This window comes from Seriola dumerili, unplaced genomic scaffold, assembly GCF_002260705.1.
Source record: "Seriola dumerili isolate Sdu_G_001 unplaced genomic scaffold, Sdu_1.0 BDQW01000002.1, whole genome shotgun sequence".
In the NCBI taxonomy this organism is placed as follows: Eukaryota; Metazoa; Chordata; class Actinopteri; order Carangiformes; family Carangidae; genus Seriola; species Seriola dumerili.
The window spans coordinates 6,207,924-6,228,425 of record NW_019174257.1 but is presented as its reverse complement, the minus strand read 5'-3'; the positions used below and the strand labels follow the sequence as shown (position 1 = coordinate 6,228,425).

Below are 20,502 nucleotides of genomic sequence, written 5' to 3'. Positions count from 1 at the left end.
CTGCATATACTGTAGGGAGAAAGCATAATGTATACTACTTTTGTAGTCTCTCTAAATAAGTAAAGAAATAAATAAACTTTATTTAGATTTTGTTTGCTGTTACAAATTCATCGTTCCACTACAGTATTTTTTTTGTTCTAATTTAAAATGAAATTAAAATGCACACGTACAGTACATGATGGGTATGCATACACGTGTTAACTTAACACTAGGTACTATATGCAGTGGAATGTACCACTGTTTAAAAGTTTGGCTGGGATCCTCCCTCTACCCGACTCCTCATGGTATAACCCAACAACATATGCTGCTTTCATGTTCTGTAGGAATTTGCCCTTTTAGTGTGAAGGCGCAAGTGGCCAAAGAAGTAAACTTGAAGAAAGTGTTTCTAAGGCAATGGCTCCGACTATGATTACACCATTTTAAATGTAATAATTGCCCTTAAAATGTTCTTCATGGTCTGTGGTCATGGTTTGATACAACAACAAAAGACTGAAACTGAAATGCACACCACCTGCTTCAAAAGGTCAGGTGCAGTTTAGGTTACAACTTGGTATAGTGGCTTGTGGAAAGATTTGTGGTCAAACATAGCACCATCTTGCACTCAGTACCTTTGTTTTAGGTAGGCTTTACATGCCAGTACATCAGATTATTAATGAGATCTCATCCAACAGAGCTACTACCCTTAAAAGAAAATGTAGCCTCTAATAGACCAGAAGAATAAAGCTTTACAAAGGATAGTATAATCCAATGAATCAGTTCCAAAAGGAGAATAGCAGCACGTTTATATTATCATGCTAGGACTACATAAGTTTTGATTCGTTTTATTTGCAAAATAAATTCAAACAGTATAGATATGCAATTTCCATTGTACCCTCACAGAAAGGGATGACTGCACTAATCGACCATGGTGTGACCTCCAGAAGAACAGCAGCTGAGTCATAGATCTCCACCACTCATCTTCGTGTTCAATCTTATGTTTCCTCTAAAAATAGTCAGGATGTAAACAAATGAAAACAATTCTTTAAAGCACTGGCTATGTTCAGCTTTTAGTAGGTAGCTTTGTAGCACTAGCGTAGGAGTCAGTGTGTGGAGCTTAGTTTCACTCCTACACCCCAAACAGCCTCTGTGTTTTGGTATGACAAAGTGTTTTGGCAAAATGAAAACTCTCACATTGGTCCCTCAAAACAATGGGGGTCGGAGTCCTGCAGAAACAATCAGTGAAATAATCATTTGAATAATTGATGCAATTTTTAGCAAGCCTTTTTAACATCTGGCGGGGAACAACAGAAGGAGAATTTTCTTTCAGGCTAACTCTGGCTCATTTACAATTATTTTTTCTGCTGATCAATGAGCATTATCCTATGAACTTGTAGATAAAGTGGCAGTGGTGTTGAACTGTGTCAGACTGTGACCAAAGTCTCTACAAGTTTATATTACAAAATACTATAGATTACAAAAACATCTTATCTAAACGTTGTAAGTAATGTAATCATCATTTATTGCATTTTTCTAAACGCTAAAGTTTTGTTCAGGAATGAATAGAAATTTTGGTTTGTGGGCATGGCAGGACTCCCATGAGCATTTAGAATGACAATTTCTGATGATTGATCAAAACAGTAGCTGATTTCTGCTTTTCCTGCTTCTCTCAGGTGGACTTGCTGCTTTTTAGGTTTTGTATAATTGAAAATTTAATGTGTTTGGGCTTCGTTATGGTGGTCCTGAGTGGCAAAACACAACAAAAAAATTTTGGAAAACACATTAGCAAAACAAGATAAAGACGTCACCTTGGGGAATAATAATCTCGGAAAAAAGGAACAAGCAATCATTAGTTGCAGACCTTAAATTTATAATAATGATGGTTAGCTGTAGCCTAAAGCTTGGGTGGATTTTTTCGCAGCAGTGTGAAACCGGAGGTTGCAAGCAGCACTTGAAAGCAGCATCAGGCTCCAGCTTCCTCACACGGACCCACACGCAGCCAGCAGTGTGTTTGGCTAAACTGAAGTGTTCCGCCACTGTGTGAACATTGCTACACACCAAACTAACCGACATGGAAGTGATGTTTCGGGGTTAGGACTACAGCCAGGGAGGTGCACGGAGGATGTAACGGCAGCCCCGGAGTGGTTTGGACAGACTCGGGGTGAATACAAAAGGAACCGCCGAGAGGGAGAGACGATGGTGGGGAGAGCAGCAGCAGAAGCAGGAGGTGGAGGCGGAGGAGCGGGTTTTACAACGACCCCAGCTTCAGTTTTCTGAAATCAACATTAACTTTGAAACGGGTTTATTCAAGAAAACATCTCCTCCAGCATGTCGGATCCCAGTCATTGCTCTGCGGTGCCAAGTCAGAACAAGTCACATTTTGTTCCCGGAGCGTTGCTGAAGCGCTCAAAAAGGTAGTTACCAAGTATTGGCGCGTGGACGTTAAGCTAGTTTGGCTGTTTATTTTGGTTTTTGCTGTGATAAAATCCAGTAGTATGGCAGTTTATGGGTCGCAGTTGGCCTTCATTTAATGTTAATGCTTTCACGAGGCTTCCTTTATGTTAAAACTAGCTAGCTCCTCTGTTCTCCTCTCAGAAAGCCGCTCTAACGTTAATCCTGTTTGTTCAGTACAACGCAGGAGTTTATGTTTATATGCAGATTCTGTTCAGAAAATAACTTAACTGAAAGCAGCTACTGCATTTTGCTAAAAAAGCTTGTTGTCAAATTAATATTCTCAAATGAAATTCCCCAAATATCAGACGCAACATGAAGCTTTCTTTGTTGAAATTGGATGTAACATGCTGCAGTTTACAGTTGGCACATAAAACCATCGGATCTTCTTATAGAATCACACCAGTGGCAGTAAAATAAATACTCACAAAAGATCTCTGATGTTAAGTCAGACATATTTTCGCTTCTCTGTTTATGCTGGTTGCTGTTGGCTGTGTTATGATGATAATGAGTGGCTGGGTGTCTGTCATGTTTACTGTTAGATTACTGGAGATAAAACTGCAGCTTCTGACTGTCTGATGCAGGCTGTTGCACTCAATTGAACTGTGGCCTGTCCATTGTGGACTATGGCTGCAAGTAGCAGTAGCTCTCCATTTATCTGTTAGTTGTCTTGTCGATAATCAATCATCTTTAAAATGTCAGGAACTAGTGTAAAATGCACATCACAATTTCCCAGAACCCAGGGTAATGTCTTCAGATTGCTTGTTTTGTGCAACCATCTGTACAAAACACAAAGATATTCAATTTGAAATCATATAAAGCACAGAAAAGGAGAAAATCCTCACTTTAAAGTGGTTTGAAACAGCTGCAACTAATGATTCTTTCATCAATCTATTTGCTGATAACATTCTTTATTGAGCTTGTGGTCTATAAAATGTCAGAAAATTGTGAAAATTGTGTATTATAATTTCATTGAACCCAAGGTGGCTTCTTCACGTTGCCATTTTTTGTCTAACCAACAGTCTGAAACCCTAATTATTCATTTTACTACAATACAACACAAAGAAAGAAGCAAATTATCACATTTGGGAAGCTGGAAGCCATTAAATGTTTTGCAGTTTTGCCACTGTCAAAATAGGTGACGCCTGATTTCCTGTTGATCGTTTAACTGTCTAATTGTTTTAGCTCCATTGTGAACTGTCAGCCCTGGTGTCACAGTAAAATCTGTTAATTTGAATGTCGTAGGCCAAAGTTTGCCCCTTCTTTTCAGGACCAGAGGGTTATTTAGGACTCCCTCCCTTTACTTACACACACACACGCACACACGCACGCACGCACACACACACACACACACACACACACACACATATATATATATATATATACACACACACACATACACATATATACACACACACACACACACACACAGACACAGACACAGAGTTGTGGACATCTGTGGGTCAAGCTGGTCCTGCTGTTGCTGTTGCACACACACACACAATCTCTCCAGCCTTGAGTCTGTTGACAGGAGGCTTCCCCCTTGTATTCTGGCTATCATCAGTTTTCCCTCCTCATCTGATATTGCCATGCTGGTGTGTCGTGCATTTGCTTGCAGATTAGAGTTGTAGTTACATAAGCATTTCTCAAGGCAGAGCTGCTCTGAAGGCAGAAATAATCTCATCGCTTGAGTTAAATCTCAGTGGGCAGAGACAATGAAATCTTACTCCTTCTAGTTAAGTCTCATCTGTACTAGGCCATAAAGTGTACATTTTTATTAAACTTGTGGTTTGCTTACAGTTGATAATGCCATTCTGCCTGCTATAAAAATGCATTGCTCTCAGTTGCTCAAGATGTGAATATGATACCGAGGGTTGCAAATGTAACTATGAACTCTGGATGACTGCCAGAGACTCCTGCACATTGGCATTATAAGCTAAAAACTGCATTATTGCCACCATAGATGTGAAATACTGGTGTGTAGCTGCAGAATGTGATTACTAATGAGACATATTCAGCTCACAATACCAATCAAAAGCTGCATTAGTATAATGGTGCCTGTAATATAGGTTAAATTTATTGCATTTTGATATTTTTCACATGTGACTAAAAATTTCAGACTGTCAAGTGTAGTTACAGGGACATATACTGATGCTGACTGAAAAAGACAGGCAAGCTGATGTTATGAAGCTTAGAACTCGAGTTCCACTGACTGGAGAACCTTTTAACATCCTAAATTGAGTAGAGCTGAAATGATTTATTGATCAACAGAAAAATAATCAGCAACTATTTTGATAGTCAGTTAACAGTTTCCTTTTTCCGGCAAAAATTGAAAAAAAGCTACACATTCTCAAGTTCAAGCTTCTCAAATGACAGGATTGCTGCTTATATAATAGTAAACTGAGTATCTTTTGGTTTGGGCTTTCGGTTAGACAAAACCAGACATCTGAAGACATCACCTTTGACTCTGAGAAGTTGCGATTGGTATTTTTTTCACTATTTTTTGATATTTTATAGACAAACGATTCAGCAAATTAGTCAATAATGAAAATAATCATTAGTTGCAGCCCCTAAAATTGAGTAGAAGAAAGAAGACACTAACATTTATAAATCTTTTACATCTTTATACCTGCCTTCAAAATAAGAGCTGACTAGTACTAAACAAAAATAGGCTTTTAAGAAAAACTCTTAATAAGTCAGGAAATGTAAAAACTAAAATTCAAATTGTAAATAGCACAGAAAACTTGACTGCAACTACATAGGTTTAAATTATAATGAAATAATAAAAGTGTAAGCAAAATAAAATGTTAGGTTTTTAATAGGAATATTTGTATGATTTTTATTTTTTATTATTTTGAGTGAAGTGTGAAGATGGAAAGCAACTATACAGAAAACTGGACATTGTTGTCTATTTTCACTTCTCCTACTTCCGGTTTGCACACAAGCACAGATGTGTTGTTGAGCTACAACAGTCAGAGCTTAATGGATCACAGTCTGCTACTTTAGAGGTCAAGTGTCTTCTTAATCTGTCCAGTGTCAGACTGTAATAAGTCTTTTGTGTCCTGCTGCTCAAACACAAACACACACTTAGACATAAACACAACCTGAATGACTCAGATATGTAATTGTAGTTGGATAAACCCAGGACAAAAATGATTATACTTTGCTTGCTATACATCACAGCCCCCCCCCCAAGATTATCTTATTCTTCATATTAGTGTTTAGTGATAAAAAGAAACGACAGAATTATCTATTGGAGCAGACACATCTGTGTGTAACAGTTTAGTTTTGCTGTCATCATTTTTAAAGAGAAAAAAGAGAACTTAACAGCAGCAACTGGAAACATAATGACGAGAAATAAGGCAATATTGTGGGGAAGAAATGATGAATGTAACAGAAAAGTGCAAAACATTTGGCAAAACAGTCTGACTGATATTGTTAATACACCTGCCTTGCATAGTTTAGCCAGGTGACCAATGGGATGCTGTTTTCATCTTAAAAATACTGCAAATGAGATGACTTTGAATGCTAAGAATAATAGAAGTAAGATAAATCTGGCTAATCGATTTGAGTGTCCTATATTTCATATTTCAAATCTACAAACTGCCGAATAAATGCTTCCAACAGCCTTAAGATGTTGATTTTTTTTTTCTTTCTTTCTTGGTTGTGCTCCAGCTGTCGCAGCAGCAACAGGAAGAGCCTCGGCGTTGGGACACCATCACCCACGCTTTCCCGGCCACTTTCTCCGCTCTCTCTCCACACTGGTAAGATCCATTTCAATGTTTTGTAACCTTTTATCCCAGCAGGTTGCAACAGGAGCACTGCTACAAAAAAAAACACGTTAGCAAAAACATGTTAGAATTGGCATAGGCTCGACTTGGTTATCAGTAGTGTAGTGCAGTGTCATTCATCAGTGTACTGCATTGGCTAGATGTAAGTGCACAAAGCAGCAAGAATACCTTTTATAGCATTATACCCATTTACAGTTTTATCCTGCAAGCATTGGTCTTAGTACCTTTACAAAGTTGTACAATCCTGCATCAAGAAAGTACAATCTGGAGTGTGGTGCATTTAATTGACCTTAAACTTGACTTCCTGCTTCATATTTTCCCTGTGCCTTGTAGAAACATGTCCACACCAACGCAGCCCATTACGTTGTCATGCTTTACTGCTGCTCTTGTTCCACTGAATGAGCTGTCAGAGAAGTTGGTGGCAGCAGGTGGTTGGTGGTCAAACCAGTCTGGTTTTAGCTCTGGTAATTTAGTTTAACAGCACTGACTCATTGGTGCTTGTCTGCATGTTTGTATGGTTTAAGAACAGTTTGAGAGATTTCTAAACTCAAGTATCAGTATTTGAAACATGCTCAAAACACACTCAGCACTAGACCCTCTCAGACATCACATTTCCAAAGTTATTTAAATGTGGAATTTAGCAGCAAGAAAACATAAAATTCCACTATTTGATTAATGACATTTAATACAGTTGCAAATGAGTTCATCATTTCTTAGGGCTCAAGTATCAGCTCGTCTCACGTATTGTTTGTAAGCTGTAGGGCACCTTGCCTCCCTCCCACGCTCACTAATACAAGATTAATCTTGTTCACTCTTAACTTGTAAGCTGCACCTCAGCCAGTATGTGGTTGTTACTGCAGAATAGTCGGACATGTTTAGATGACCTGGAGGGCACTAGCTATCAAACAATAGCCATTAACTGAGTTGTTAAAATTATAATAAGCTGGGTTTGTTAAAGAGACTCACTGATATATAAATATGACTGATATTCTACATAATATTACTAATATTACACAGTGTGAAGTAATGATGACTGAATGTCATTTCAGTACAGAATTGTATGGTGTTAGTTGGTCGGGGTTGGAGTAGAATAGACAGAAAGGGAAAAAGTCGTCTGTGTAACACAACCCAGGATTTTGACAGCACACTCAAGATGTTTTCACTTTGTTACAGAGTTGCACTGCAAATCGAAGATTATTTTTAATGCTGAAATAAAAACGAAATTAAGAAGAAAGATTGAATCTATAACATTTTCATAATCATTTTCATTATTCAAACCGACAACCGCTTTATCTAGTTTCACCAAAACAGCTTCTAGTACCCAAACGATCCTAAATTCTCTCATGTGAAATGCTCTAATGTTTGATATAAGACACAAGAAAGTTCAGATAAATCATTGAGACCAATGACTGAAAGTAATTGTTGAGATCATAGCCCGACTGGTGCTGAATTTCTGGTTATTTATTCCTTTATTTCTTTATTCTTTGACTCTGACATCGATATTAGAGAGTTTAAAAAGTGTGGAAACAATATTTTGGCCAATTTCGTAAATTTGTATTTTTTGAAACATTAACATGTAACATAAACAAAGAATCCTGATATGCATTCCTTATATTTGTATATTTTTATGAAGTTGTGAAGATACATACTGAGAGGGACATTCTACAGTTGAAAAATCATCTTGTCCTGGCTTTCTGGTGGACAAACTATATAATGGTGGAAGTGTTTTTAAATGACCTCATACCTGGTTTAGCATTCCTAAACTGCAGTCTCTTGTCCCAGGCAAATACGTTAAGCCAATATCAGCCGATCTATCAGCCTGGCTGGTTTATCAGTCTAGCTCTAATTGTGATCACAATTGAAAGTAAAGTTATCCACCATCATCAGGTTCAGCCTCCGTATCTTCACCAAGCATCAACAGTGCTTCATGTTGCTAAACTGTGTTTAAAACTTTAATGTTCTACAGAGTCGGTTTTAACTTGATGTTCAGAATTAACATCAGATCGGTGACACAAGTGCAGAAAGTGTTGAGATAATTGAAGGGCAGGAGATTTCTCAGTGGTTGGCATCCTCCTCCTGCTTTTTGTATCAACAATAGCACATACAGTGTAAGCCTCTTAATACCGTGAAGCAGCTGCACTCTATGAAAAGAGTTTTGCTCAAGAGCTCCTCATTCCAGCAGTATGTGGATGTGCTCCCTTTTGAACTCAATCAAGCTGAGGATTATTTAATCACAGAGAGCTATCAGGCTCTAATTGGTACTCAACCACTTGCATGTAAACGAACCACAGTCTCTAGTGTACCCACACCCGCAGACTCTGGTGAGACCTGCACAAGGCTTTCCCCTTAATTAAGAGTCTTCTTAGATAGACGCTCTGATATTTAGAAATGTAATACCAGGATGATATATTGCACCTTTCTGAGGTGCTGGTTAATGCTGCTGGTTTTTGCAGTGATTGAGAGTTCCTGTATAGACATGATGTCATCCTTTTTGGAAAATTTCCATGTGTAAATGCAGCCATATGGTCATCTCTGTTCTGTTTTCATAAGTTTATTATTACAGTCGTGAACAGTATGGGGAGGAACTTTGTCTTTCCTCTTTCAGCTGCAAGCAGCCCTCTAGACAGCCCCCGAAATGTGTCGACCAGCACCTGCCTCAACTTTCCATTTGCCCGGAGGTATGTACATACTGCTCTTTTGAATCCTTTCTCCCTGAAGTGATATATTTGTTTTGTTACATTTAAAGGATCTCAAGTATAGGATTTGATAAGAATATGTTTTTGATGAAATGTTATTATGCAACCTCTCTTGTATTCCATCTGAACAGTTTATACAAAGGCTGGTGCTGTATTTTAGTCTGTCATTTCCTAATAATCTTTTAAAAAGTTTATTGACAAGACTTGTATAATTTGGGACAGATTATAGGAAATTTTCTTTAACTAAAACTCAACTTTATATTCATATACTATTGAAAACTTTCCATATATGTTGAATTGTGTGCTTGCCTACAGAGAGTCTTTAGGTTACACTACAGTAGCAATTACATGGACTTAATTCACTAGAAATATTTTTTCTATAATATACATATATAAAATAAACTTCTTGGAAGTTATTTTGAAAAATTTTGAGTATTACAGAATTAATCAAGAGATTTTCCAAAGCTGTTTTGTAAATGAGCAAAATGTTGAAGTTCAAATACAGTTTTCAGTGAATAGCAGCACATATTTACCCAAAACTGCTCGTGAGTGAGTGAGTGAGTGAGTGAGTGAGTGAGTACGTACGTGGGTCCCAGAAAGATTTGGGCTACACATCATGATTTATTAAAATTACAGGAGCTACAATCACTTTTGATTCCTGAGTCTATGTGTTGTTTACATTCCATGGACATTTGTAATTTAACAGTGTGAACTCAGATTAACCCAAAAAAACAACAAGCAAAAAAATAATGAAACAAATAAATCTAATGATCTGAGGGTTTCCTGCGAGATTCAGTGTGTGTGTTGGGACAGAGACAGACAGGCTGGAAGCTGAAGAGAAACAGGAGCAAGGTGACAGAGGCTGACTCAGCCCAGAGAGTACACACACACACACACACACACACACACACACACACACACACCTCCCCCGCCAGCTCTTCTTACAGCCAACTCTTCCTCAGCAGGATGAGTGCAGTTAGATAGAGGGTACCCCTGAAGCCCACTCACACATCATTCAGCCTACAAGTGAGGCGGCACCTTGAAGACACCCAAGAACAGTCGTTAAAAACTCATGAGCAGTTCAGGTGCTTCATCCTGGGAACAAGACAGATAAATGACACCTGCTCTGAGAATAAATTAGTGCTGGCATCCGTGTGAAGCACACTCTATAAACCCTTATTGCTTAAATATTCCGATTTTACATGTTCTAGTATAGTGAGCCATAGAAGATTACGGTCCTTTAACTTTAATTTCATTTGCGCAAAACATACAATGGCTCTCATCTCACCTTGATACACAAGATCTAATTCTGCAGGCAAACATATTACTACATGATCACCTATTATGCGGAGGAAAGTGATGAGTTCCCCACACACAGTCACTTCCTCAGGCATCCATCGGCTGTTGTGCTGCAGTAATAAAGACTAAAAGCCTTGTTGAACAGTCAGTGACCCTGCTCATTGCTGCTTGAAGCTCCGGTTTGCTCAATTAATCTTGTTCCAGTGTTTAATGAGACTCTTCAGTTAAAAATTGAAATGGAGAAGATGATCATTCTTGGTTATAGTTGTTAATAAGAAGCTGCATCTTTTTCACCATTTAATTATGCCTTCTTCATTTATTATTTATTTATTTATTTATTCAATGTTTGCTGAGTCATACTGTCAATGCATTTAATTTTGAACGTTATGACTCTGGAAGCTTTCATTCAGTGTGTCAGTTTCCTGTGGGAATTCTTTGTGTAAAAAACTGTGTTTTGCTTCCAACATGCCAAATAATTTAATACCACTTAACCTTTATTTCTATTCAGTTTCATTTTGTGCTGTCGCAAAATCCGAACTGCAGACACTAAAGTAACAAGATCATTTTGCTGGAGGTGCTTTGAAGCAGAGGTGGGGGACTTGAGTCACATGACTTGACTCAAGTCACAAATTTTCGGACTTGAGACTTGCTTGACCCACACTGGTAAAAGAATCAGCTTGACTTTGACTTTCTATTCATGGCTTGAGACAAATGACTCGAAAGGACTTGACTTTTTTTTTTTAATTAAACATTTGCATTTTTCTAGGTATTTTTTTTAGATAAGTCACATTTTGTTTTTGAGACATGATTGGGTGATTTCTAGTGCGATGCCCACAAACCAACTGTCATGGAGAAGGGCTAGTTCATAAATACTTAATTTTGGACTGCACTAGGAAAGAAAAGTTATATTGGCACAATGCAAGTTCAACAGATTCTACAGATGTATTGTAATAGTAGTAACTAGAATCACACTCAGTAGAGTGCATACCTCCACCAAGGCCAAGCAATCCTACACATCACAAAGTGATTTAACTGGATCTGTACCAAAATTTTATGGGTTCATCCCTGCTCCATATGGGGCATCTCTCCACTAAGTTTGGTGCCAATCAGTTCAGTTGTTCTTGCTGACAAATAAACAAACATGGTTGAAAACTTGGCGAAAGTAATAATAAAAGACTAAAACTAATAATTTTAGCAGTGGATGGCTAGCAGTGACAGATACAGACTCTACATTGCCTCAAAATATCAAATATCAGTAAGATTTAAAGGTGAAGGTAGTTTTCATTAATGCGAAAAAATAAAATTAACTTTTTAACTGATTTAAAAGTGGAAACTGGGGTTGATCATTAGAATTTCATATAACTTGACTTGTGACCTTTTTTTTTGACCTGAGCAATGACTCGACTTGTCTTGTTTGACATATAGCAGGGACTTGACTCCCTTGATTCTCACCACAGTAACTTGGGACTTGCTTGAGACTTGAAGGTTAAGACCTGAGACTTTGCTTGTGACTTGCACATGTGACTTGCTCTCACCTCTACATTGAAGTGAAGATTTGTTTCTGTTATGTAAAATTTATCCTCAAATTAATTTAGTTTGGTAGCTACTCCTTGTATCTGGACAAATGAAAACTGGCATGGAAGGCAGCATTGTCAGTACTAATCCCTCAGATGAATGCCAGGGGTCACAGGATCACTTGTGCAAGATTCTCAAAACTCACTGAAACTCTTTCTTTGCTTTTCTCTTTCTCTCTGTTGCTGTCGTGATCTCAGTCACTTGGCTCGCGCCGACAGGTAGCTTCTTTTTATATCTTTTATGTTCTTACACCATTTCTTTTGGCTGGTTTTTTTTTCCATATACTACAAGCTTGTATTTGTGATTTATATTTGTTTTTCACAAAGAAAATTCTTCTCCTGAAAAAAGGTCTTATGTGAAGGTACTGATTGATTTCCTGAAGCAAAGCAAAATGCTAAAGGACTGCTGTGAATAAAATGACACAGAAAACCCTGTTGTATATGAATTAGGCAGAAAAAAGACATTCATTTCATGCCTTCGTAGTCACAGAACTCCTACGTCTTCTGTTATGTAAGGAGTTTCACATATGAAATGCTAACTAATGCCTATTTTGCTGAGGCTTATGTAACTTGCATGTCCGTTTCTCTCAGAGCTGAAGGCCGGAGATGGTCCCTGGCATCCCTCCCCTCATCTGGCTATGGCACCAATCCGCCGAGCTCCACTGTCTCAGTAAGTCACCCCACCACCACCACCACCACCACCACCACCACCCTGGTAGAGAAGTGGCGGCCAGGCAATTCTAACACCTCACTCAGCCCAAATAGCACATTCGTTTATGCAATAAGGGACAGCGAATGCCAAGACCGAGATGACAAACCACTAATTGTTTTCCTCCATCATCTGCTTGAATGAGTCATTCTCCCAGTCTGTGGAACTCAGTATTAGAAGTAATACACACAGTCTGTGTGTATGCATGTTAATGAAGAGATTAAGCTAAGAGCGTGTGCGCTGTGTGTTAGTTATTAGATTAAATACTTCAAGTGGCATTATTTTATGACAGCATTTCAACAAAGCATCACAACATCACACATTTGTCATATTAACAATGTGCTGAGATCTTGTTTTTTTTTTGTTTTTTTTTTTCATTTTTTATTAACATCACAGGTGGTAATTATGTTAACTTGGCCTACAATGTGATGTGTTTTTGTTTGGTGTTTGAAAAGCTGACAGATTGCTATACCCACATTTTGGGAGGGAACATGTCAGAATATACAAGGTATAAATGTCAAATACTTTTATTTCAAAATCATTTTAAAGGAGGTTTTGAGAATATTATTATAGTATACATAGTATAAATCTGTAATTGCATTTGTTTACAGAATGATATCGGTACACAGCATTCTAATGAACAGTTTTGCAATGGGACAGCGGGTGGTGCTGAGTTTGTGATGAAAGTCTGCCATGTGGAGCTATTGTAAAGAAATTTATTGGTTAGAGCTCGGGGAAGGCCCAGAGGTCAGTGGGGACAATAGGGCTCTTCAGTGGGCTCTCACTGCCCTCTTCATACTGAGCCATTAGAAAGAGACTTCACAGATGTTGTTCCTCTGGCCGTCTTCTTTTCAGGACACATGGGCCGTAAAATTAAACAGCGCCGGCAACGTACACCACGTCCCGTTCAGTTTGAAAAGAGTTCACTCAGCGCCTCAGTAGATATGGAAAATAGCTTATTTGTGTAACTAATGATGCCTCTGTGGGCTTCATTATTGTTTACACCATCACCTGAAAAAATCCACTCTAATGATTAGCCTGAGAGGTCTTAAGTTCTCTTTGGACTACTACTCTAAACTCACCAACTAAACATGTGAAATCCTCCACAGGTGCATGATCAGTTGGTCGGGCTTATGTTGACTCCTCGTTGGCACAGACTACACTACGCTGCCGTCGTCATGAATTAGAAAGTAAATGTGAATATGTGAGTGGCCAGCTAAACGCTGGTTAAAACCATGTGGTGCAATGTGGAGTAATTGAGTATAAATAAATTGAAAAACTGACAGCTGCTTGATTTGATAGGCATCGGCTCAGATTTGACTCAGTGCAGGAGTAAAGCACAACTTTAATGCTTTTGTCCTTTTCTTACTGCTCTCTCTCAGCTTCAGACTTGCCTAACTTGTCTGAACACATGCTTGTGGTCTCTTAAACAGAGTGATGCCACTGAAAATTCAAGCCTGTAGCAATGTCCTCTGCGTGAAAGGAAGTAGCAGGGTTTACTGGGGCTGTAATCTTGAGTTAGACCAAGACACAATGCTACATATTTCAACTTTTAAGTCTTTCTTTGGTTTAACTTGGTCTAACTAATCATCAATTTGGGCAACTGAGGCTGGATTAGCTCTGCTGGTCTTTTGAATATGTGTTACACTGCAATATGTTTTGATCTCACTTTCATTTCTGTCTCTGCAAGGAGTTTTGAGTCTTTGTGATTTTAAGACCTGTATAAACAAATGTCTATCTTTCAAGATAGATACACAAAATTATTCAGTCATTAATTATTTGTCTTTTTGTGTTGATAAAATGACAAAATAAAATCATTTTTATTTTGGGTCATTTAATATAAAAAAGGCCCAATATAAGTATTGCAGTGTATCACTCAGTGTAATTATAAAAACAGTTTTCTGAGGTTGGCTGAAGAGCTGGTAAAAGTTTTGGCTAAATTACAGATAGATGTGAGGATTTGAATCTGGTGAATATGGAAACAGATATTCTCCACTGATGGATCCGTCTTTGTGTCTGCAGTCCTCCTCGTCCTCCCAGGAGCGTCTTCACCAGCTTCCCTACCAGCCGACACAAGATGAGCTGCACTTCCTTTTCAAACACTTCCGTAGCACAGACAGCATGACCGACGAGGATGGACGACCCTCGACTGTCATGCGACCTCGGTCTCGGAGCCTCAGGTACCTAATCCTGATTTCACATTGCATCCGAAAGTCTTGTTGGCAAATGATTGTTTTCTTCTAGAATTTTACATATTGATTATAGAAAAAAAGGTTGATCTGTGTAGCCAGTAATAATGTAGAAAGACATGGACTGCAGGTTATCATCCATGATAACAGTGTCACCTCGTTTTTAAGGCTTTGCATGTTTACAGAGCCTCATCAGCTGTAAATCAAATGTGACAGCGAACTTTAAATGTCCACCACAGATCCAGTTGGAATGCGAGAAAAGTGTTGGTGGATTACACTTGTGTTCACCACTTGTAATTTCCCATCAGACCACTTGTTTTACAACCCAATCTGAACCGAGTCCAAACATCTGTTTAATGGTGTTTCTTGGCCTGTCATTAAACTGATGAAATGAATATTTTATACAGATTAAATTCAGTAATCCTTCCTAAAGGATTAACTACCTCTTCGTCGGGGAAAACAACATTCTAGATTTGGACAGCGACTGCATGTGGTGCGCTGTTCATGACGTCCTTGGTGTCATTATGCACTGGTAGACTGTCAAATGTCAGGATGCCTGTACATCGGTATGACCAAGACAAATTCACAAGCAAACACAGCATTTGACATCTGAAGTGCCTCTGATTGATTACACATGCCTGTTGGCCGGCAGGCAGGTGGAGATCTGACTGCAGAGCTGTGTGGTTTTGACAACTTTTGTCTGTTGGCTCTGCTCTGCACTGTTTGTGCGATGCCGGAGTGCTCTGTGTTCTGGCACCATTGTGTGCTGTGTGTGGGCGTGCTAGCTAACAGAGCGCCTCAGGGATCTAGCTGCTGAACTGTAGTAGAGGGTGGTGGTGCTATATGGGGGGGTGGGGTGGTGGGGGGGTTGGTGGGGGGGGGGGTTGATGCAGAGATGCAGCAGTGTGTGTTGGCAGCAGCCATCCAGTCTAACAGAGGCGTCTTTCATGACAAAAAATGGCTTAGGGAGCCTGTTTGCATGTGATAGGTTTTCCCTCCATCTGTTCTGTTTGAAGCTTCATTAAGCAAGATTTATCTGTAAAAATACACTCGTCTCATTGGTCTTAACACTGGTGGTGTTGCAGTAAATGACTAATTGGGTGATGTTGGTGATTCACACATTTTGGCCAGAAGAAACCTCTGCTGTCTGCACAAAAAACATCTAAAAGAGAAACATCAAAACCTGTCAGTGAAATCCACCCTGACTGCAGCTCTAGCGGCTTAAGAGCTGCTGAAATCGAGTGTTGGCTCACAATATTGCTTTTGTTAGGTTGAGATCAAAAGTGTAAATATAGATATTGACCTCAAAAAACCTCCTTCAGTCAAACCCAAACTATGAACTGAGAGTTGATGTGTGTATGTTTTGTTGGGCTGGACTGAATCGATTGATGGTCATTTCTAGATAACTGTGACATAATCACTTTTCACATTCCATCCCAACTTAATGGCTCAGAGGAGAGTTGAATTGGATGAAGTATTGATAAATGTCAATATGCATCTGTTGATCAGTTAAAATATGCTAATCTGTTGTTTTGTTTCTGTCGCAGCCCCGGGCGTTCGAACGTTTCTTTCGATAACGAAATAGTCATGATGAACCATGTTTACAAAGAGCGTTTTCCAAAGGTATGTACTTGATATCTGTAAATTAGTTTTTCCATTGAGGCCATACAGTATATGAACAGCAAACACACTGTGCATAAAACCAGAATTTGGTTTTTAACCCACCTGAAAGCCAAAAACAGAATCTGGAGTGTCTCAAAACTCAGTAGAAATAAAACAGTATGGAACTGAAACTGAGCTTTAGTTTTGAACAGCAACCATCTCAGCAGGTGGCAAAGTAATTGCTGAATCACTGGTAATGATCAGCAACCATATGAATCCACCCACAGAAATATTATGGACATTTGGTGCTGTGGAGAGTAAAAAGTAAAAATCATAATAACTGATCTTTTAAATATCTTAACTGTGTGTGTGTGTGTGTGTGTGTACGTGTACTTGTGCTCCCTGTAGGCCACAGCCCAGATGGAGGAGCGCTTGTTGGAGATCGTCACCCACTGCTCTCCAGACAGCTCTCTCCCGCTGGCTGACGGGGTTCTGGGCTTCATCCAGCACCAGTTGGTCGAGCTGGTCAGAGACTGTCTGGACAAGTCCCAGAAAGGCCTTGTTACTTCCCGTTACTTTGCTGAGCTGCAGGAGAAGCTGGAGAAGCTGCTCCATGAGGTGGGGAAACAGCCAGAGGATTTGGGGTTGGGATCCTGCAGGGCTGATGTGGAAATTATTTTATAGTTGCAAAAACTTGAGCTTAATTGAATTGTATATAGCAGCTTTAACCATCAGCTGATGAGCTCCTTCATGTGAACTCTTTTAACTGGTCACTTGGATATGATGAAGTTATGAAAGGGGATTGATCGAGGCGGGGTCAAATGTGCAACCAGGCGCGTCACTCAATAACTGTCTGATAGCCAAAGGCACACACAATAGATCTGGTAGTGGAAATTGTTAGTGATGGTGTGAGGTACTTTTATCACAGGTCTTATCTGTATGGTGATAAAATGTTAGTTTCTATAGCAACCTCTTCCACTGTTCCTCTGCATGCTGTCAGACAGAAGGCATGGCCGACTCGCTGTACCTCCAGCTGAACTGATAAGTCTGTTCCCATACAGTGGAACAAATGCTGTCACACACACACAAGACTAGCTTTTTGTGCCAAGGCCACTTTGGTAAAAACTCTTGACAGTTTTTAGTAATAAATTGACATCTAACTTCTCTAAATGTGATTTGATGTGATGTTAATGACTCTCAGTTTGAAAAAGCTGTAACATTTTTTATTTTAAACACATATTGCCTGGTAGACTTGTGGAGGACTTGCCTTGGAATGATCCTCTGCTGTCCAGAAAGTGACAGATTTTGTGCATTTGGCAGCAAAAATTGAAAAAACTCTTGAGCATTGCTCCATGATCTTTGCTACAAGAGCAGCAGCTTTATAAGGAAAAACATTTTGACAAAGTGCACAAGCTTTTTATATGTTGGGCCCCCAGCGATTTTCTGAATTCATGTCACCTCAGGTGCTTTTCTTAGGTGTGTAAAAGCTCTTAGTACATTTCACTGTACTAAGTACTGTTTACCACTTGGGCTTGATGCTCAATCTGACTTGACACTAATTGAGCATGTGAGGATTCTGTGTTTATAAAAGTCCAGTAGGCCACATTGTCAATGGAGGAATCTGCCTTGTGACTTTCTAGTAACAAGACTATCTTTCTCACATTGCTACGTTTTAACAGTCATTGACGTGAAAGGTCTGACATGCCCAGAAGGTGAGAAGGTAACCCACATAGATGAGTTGAAAATGATTCTGTCCCTGGAGAAAATTGAAATTGAAGGAATAGTTTGATATTGTAGAGGTGCTGGTAGGCGGATTTTGTTACCATCGGCCTATACCAGGCTATCTGATCCCCTTTTCCATGCTAAGCTAACCGGTGCTGATTGTAGACTTATATGTACCAGACAGATGAGAGTAGTATCTTGTCATGGTCCATGCTGTACATGCAAATGACCTGGAGTGAAATGCATAGTATTCCACAGTTTCAGTTTCACTAGTACGGACTGTCACTCCCGTCGTCTAGAAGAAATGCCGTGGATGACTCATTTAGACTCCACACACCCACCCAGTGATTATTCTAATAATTCCTCTTGGTTTAACGTGTTGTTTTCTCTGACGCAGTTCTGTGAGGCAGCGTGTGTTTTCATATTTCTTTTAATGTCATACCCATCTGCTTTGAACACACTGTGTTTTATATACTTATATTTCCTGTTTCAGTATTAAGCAGTTCTTCTGCTAGAATCTTTTTCAGGGGTGGACGAAGTGCCACTACGGGCAGCAAAGCATGTCCCTCCTCCTTTTAATCAATTATTTCCAACTTAGACAACTTAGTAGAGCCAGACCTATTTATCGGTCAGCCGATATAATGGGCCGATATTGGCCTATCACAGACACATCGGCATCAGCGCATATGTTCTCCGATATGCGCTGATATGAATACTTTTATTAAGAAGATGCAGTGGACATGCTCGGGTCAAGTCAAGTTATATAGGCAGCATTTTATGTATATTTGATCCTTTGTTTTCATTCAAGTTAAATATATATTGATATCTGAATTTTTTTACTCCCTAACATCGGTATCGGCATCGCCCCCAAAAATCCAATAACAGTTGGGCTCTACAACTAAGCCCTGATATTTTCATAACTTAATAAAGATACACATACATGTATATTTGAAAACACACTTTAGACATCAAACTATTTTTATTTCCACTTTTCCATGATGCATGCATACCATCATTTATTCCATGTCTCAAAATGTGGTGTATTTACAATTTTAACCATTTTAGTTTAATATAGTTCTATTGCACTACAAAACTGAAGGGTATGCAAAATTTTACTTAGTTCCATATTTGGTGAGAAGTGTCAGGATATTTAACTTTTTCAACGTTACCTATTCCTATATGCTTGTTTTTTTTTGTTTTAAAGTATGATATGTTTTTCTTCAGCATTTTGATGATCCAGTATCGCATATACTGTATAATCTTTGCCTTTACTTATATTTTGATTCTGCTCCCCTGCTGTTTTGCAGGCCTACGAGCGCTCTGAAAGCGAGGAAGTAACTGTCATCACCCAGCTGGTGAGGAAGATCCTCATCATAATCTCTCGGCCGGCTCGCCTCCTTGAGTGTTTGGTAAGCTGAGGAAGAGAAAATCTCTTCCTAATTGAAAATGAGATTACTTTGAAACGGACAGAAGTAAGTTCACGGTAAAGCAAGGCTGAAATGAGATTCTGGCCTTTATTCTCTCAGGAAATGCATGTGTGTCACCAGAACATGACGTAGATGAAGGAAGGAAATATTCCCAAACTTTCACTATGCCTCCCCTTCAGTAGAGAGACAACAATTAAGACTGTTGTTGTCAGTGAGGTCTATGATTATCCTGAGTAATTGGGACACTGTCTCTGCAAAAACATATTGTTGAGATTTTAAATGTATTTTTTTTTTCTTTAAGACTACAGTTACCTTTGACTTGATACAGATTAAACACTTGCCTTTGCTGTTTCCTGCTCTGAGATCAGTCTGTCAGGATGTTGGCTTCAGCCAGTTCACATTAATGAGACTTGGATGCTGTTGACAGGAGTTTGATCCAGAAGAGTTTTATCACTTACTCGAGGCAGCAGAGGGTCACGCCAAAGTCGGCCAGGGAATCAAGACAGACATCCCGCGGTACATCATCAGCCAGCTTGGTCTGACGAGGGACCTGTTGGAAGGTAAACGGACCCTGTGCCATGAATCAAAGCCTTATGTGTTATTCACAATGAAACCCAAGTGTTCCAGTCCCCTCACATGTGGCTCAGATTTGACGTTTTTTTTTACTTGTAATCATTCTGAACAGGAGAAAAACTTCATCAGTCATTTATTTTACCATTGTGGACGTCATGGCTGTGTGGTATAAAACTGAATCAACAGGCTTTCAACATACTTGCAGCTTGTAATGAAACACTCAAACGACCGTTTGCTAGTATTGCCATGGCAATAAGAAAATCATAGATCTTTTGCTTGAGATAATTACAGCTCTGGTATGTTGAAGCTTGGATGACAGTGTCAGCATAGAGGACAGTGTGATTCAACAGTGGAAACAAAGCCAAGTTGTTATGTGTGTGTTTTTTTCCCAGACATAACCATAAGCCCAAACTGTAACAGAAATGTGTTTTAACCAGCTGGTTATATCTTTTATTATGGTCACTGTGTGCATGTCATTTCATATTGGATTTGG

General features: G+C 39.1%; 1 protein-coding gene across 1 annotated transcript in view; it reads left to right on the top strand.

The window, feature by feature from the left end:
• Positions 1–2,223: 2,223 nt before the first annotated feature.
• mast3 (microtubule associated serine/threonine kinase 3) overlaps positions 2,224–20,502 on the top strand; it is a 29,826-nt gene continuing 11,547 nt past the window's right edge. Inside the window, exons 1-9 of the mRNA XM_022746731.1 lie at positions 2,224–2,390; positions 6,103–6,191; positions 8,824–8,896; positions 12,379–12,457; positions 14,519–14,676; positions 16,233–16,308; positions 16,696–16,905; positions 19,317–19,418; positions 19,864–19,996. Coding sequence (XP_022602452.1) covers positions 2,305–2,390; positions 6,103–6,191; positions 8,824–8,896; positions 12,379–12,457; positions 14,519–14,676; positions 16,233–16,308; positions 16,696–16,905; positions 19,317–19,418; positions 19,864–19,996 — 1,006 coding nt within the window. The 5' untranslated portion in view covers positions 2,224–2,304. The remainder of the gene's footprint in view (positions 2,391–6,102; positions 6,192–8,823; positions 8,897–12,378; positions 12,458–14,518; positions 14,677–16,232; positions 16,309–16,695; positions 16,906–19,316; positions 19,419–19,863; positions 19,997–20,502) is intronic.